At 38.5% G+C, this 2,051-nt stretch overlaps 1 protein-coding gene across 1 annotated transcript; it reads right to left on the reverse strand.

Annotated features, from left to right (window-relative positions):
• Nucleotides 1-2,051, reverse strand: LOC128155919 (serine-rich adhesin for platelets-like). Its single transcript, XM_052817805.1, has 2 exons — nt 1,714-2,051; nt 1-1,526 (listed from the first exon to the last, which is right to left on the reverse strand). Exons 1-2 carry the CDS (start codon nt 1,832-1,834, stop codon nt 160-162), a joined length of 1,488 nt encoding a protein of 495 aa, XP_052673765.1. The 5' UTR covers nt 1,835-2,051; the 3' UTR covers nt 1-159.

Consider the following 2,051-nt stretch of genomic DNA (forward strand, 5'->3'; position numbering starts at 1 on the left):
TAATGTTTACTTTTTATTATGTAAACTACACACGCACACATTCAAACATATATATTAATATTAAAAGTGCAATATAGAGAAAAGATTATTTTAAAAAAAACGGATTTCATGGGATAGAAAAACACATTATGCACAACGGAATATTAAAATTCATAAGTATTATACAGTGTTTGGTATCTCTTCAAAAGACAAAGTTTTAGGAGGAACATACTCAAAGTTGGGTATTGTGTTTGTTTTGATGTTTCCGGAAGAAATAATTGGCTCCAAAAGAACTGCTCCATTATTAAAGTCCGGTAAGATAACAAAATCGTTTCCTATTCTTGCAACTCTTTCTGAGAATAATTTTTGTTGAGATTTTGACATTTCCATAACTTGAGAACTTGGCGGAGTAAAAAACACAGTTGGTTTTGGTAAAGTGGCTGTGACGTCATTTTTCAAAGTATTATCCACAGCGGCAACGGAAATCCCTGACAAAATGTTTTGCCTATCGCCCAGACCAAGCTGTGGATTATTGTTTAAAGATTGTATAGCCTGGTCAAAAGGAATATTACCAATATTTTGGACGGATATATCAGCCACAATGGTTGATTTCTGATCCTTGCCGGTTGATTCTTTGGTTGAGTTAATATCATTGGTTTTCTTCAAGCTTGATAAGTACTCATCTATGATTCCACTACCCCCTGTGGTCGGAGTGGCGTCAGATGAGGTATGTAGTCCCTTGTTTTTGTTGGAGTGCAGGTCACCCCTTGTTGGGCCTTCATCAATATAATCGTTGTACTCGTCAATGATTTTAGTGATGTCGTCTGTTGAATTTAGTTCTGTTTTGTTCACTTTTTCATCGCCGGTTAAGTCCCCTTCAATAAAAGTATCTTCAGTCGTGATTGAGTAGGGAGTTGTGGTTGAAGCCATGAGGTGTGTGGAGCTTTCCGATGACGCAGTCTGGGTGGTTGTAGAAGGAGACGTTGATGTAGTGAAGCTCTCCGATGACGCAGTCTGGGTGGTTGTAGAAGCAGACGTTGATGTAGTGAAGCTCTCCGATGACGCAGTCTGGGTGGTTGTAGAAGCAGACGTTGATGTAGTGAACCTCTCCGATGAAGCAGTCTGAGTCACATTGTCCTCGGTTACAACTGGCTGCGTCGTTGTTTCTATTGGTGTTTCGCTGCTCTCGGTCATTTCTTCTGAAGTTCTAGTAGTTGTTGAATCCACTGTAGTACTCTCAGTTGTAACAGCAGGTTGTATAGTTGTAGACGTACGAGGCTTATTTGTCGTTATTTCCGTTGTACTCTTTGTTGGAGTTTCGGTGGTTTTGATCGGTTTTGTGTCATCAATATTTGTTCCGATGGTAGATTGAGGGGGCTTGAATGTAGTGGTTTCGAAGTTTACGGGGTAATCACCGGTATCATAATTATTAAGCATATGAAATAGATAGAATAAACCCCCTTCTTCAGAACTCCCCGAGTCCCCCAGTTCGTCCCATAACATGGCATCCATGAGAGAAGCCCCACTATTTTGTATATCCAAAGTGCCTACAGGTAACAAAAAAAGCAGTCAAATCAATGTTTAAAATATTAATATTAGAGAAATAAGAATAAATTAATTTCCAATATGCAGTAAAGAAGAATTGAATATTTAAAAAATGGGCTTGAGTATTCAATATAGACTAATAAAACTGTTGAATTTCGGCGTCCGATTGTAGAGAATATATCTACTTACGGCTGTGGTGTGTAGTTGATCCTGTCCGGGGATTAAGCAAGTCTCCAAAAAGGCGATGGAGACCAAAACAGGCAACGTTGGTTGCAAAGAAAAGGAGTAAAGTTGCTTGAGCGATCTTCATATTTACAGAAAAAGAAACTAAATTATTTGGTTGATTATTTGAAACAATTGGTGTGGACAGTCTTAGCAGCGCTGAACAACTTACAATACAGTTGGTTGATATATGCACTTCCAAATAGTTTCCAGTCAATATATACCACTCTTCTGTGTAGTATCACTTCCCCTCGAAATTCCAATAGGAAGAATTCTCCGCAAAACTGACGCAAACTGTTTGTTTT

Source organism: Crassostrea angulata, chromosome 7, assembly GCF_025612915.1.
Source record: "Crassostrea angulata isolate pt1a10 chromosome 7, ASM2561291v2, whole genome shotgun sequence".
NCBI classification, from domain to species: Eukaryota; Metazoa; Mollusca; class Bivalvia; order Ostreida; family Ostreidae; genus Magallana; species Magallana angulata.

Bases quoted from the DNA above. Each gene is read 5' to 3' on its own strand.
- LOC128155919 (XM_052817805.1), bottom strand. From the start codon at position 1,834: ATGAAGATCGCTCAAGCAACTTTACTCCTTTTCTTTGCAACCAACGTT. The intron at 1,527-1,713 runs GTAAGTAGATAT...TGTTACCTGTAG, and splicing joins ATCAACTACACACCACAGCC to GCACTTTGGATATACAAAAT.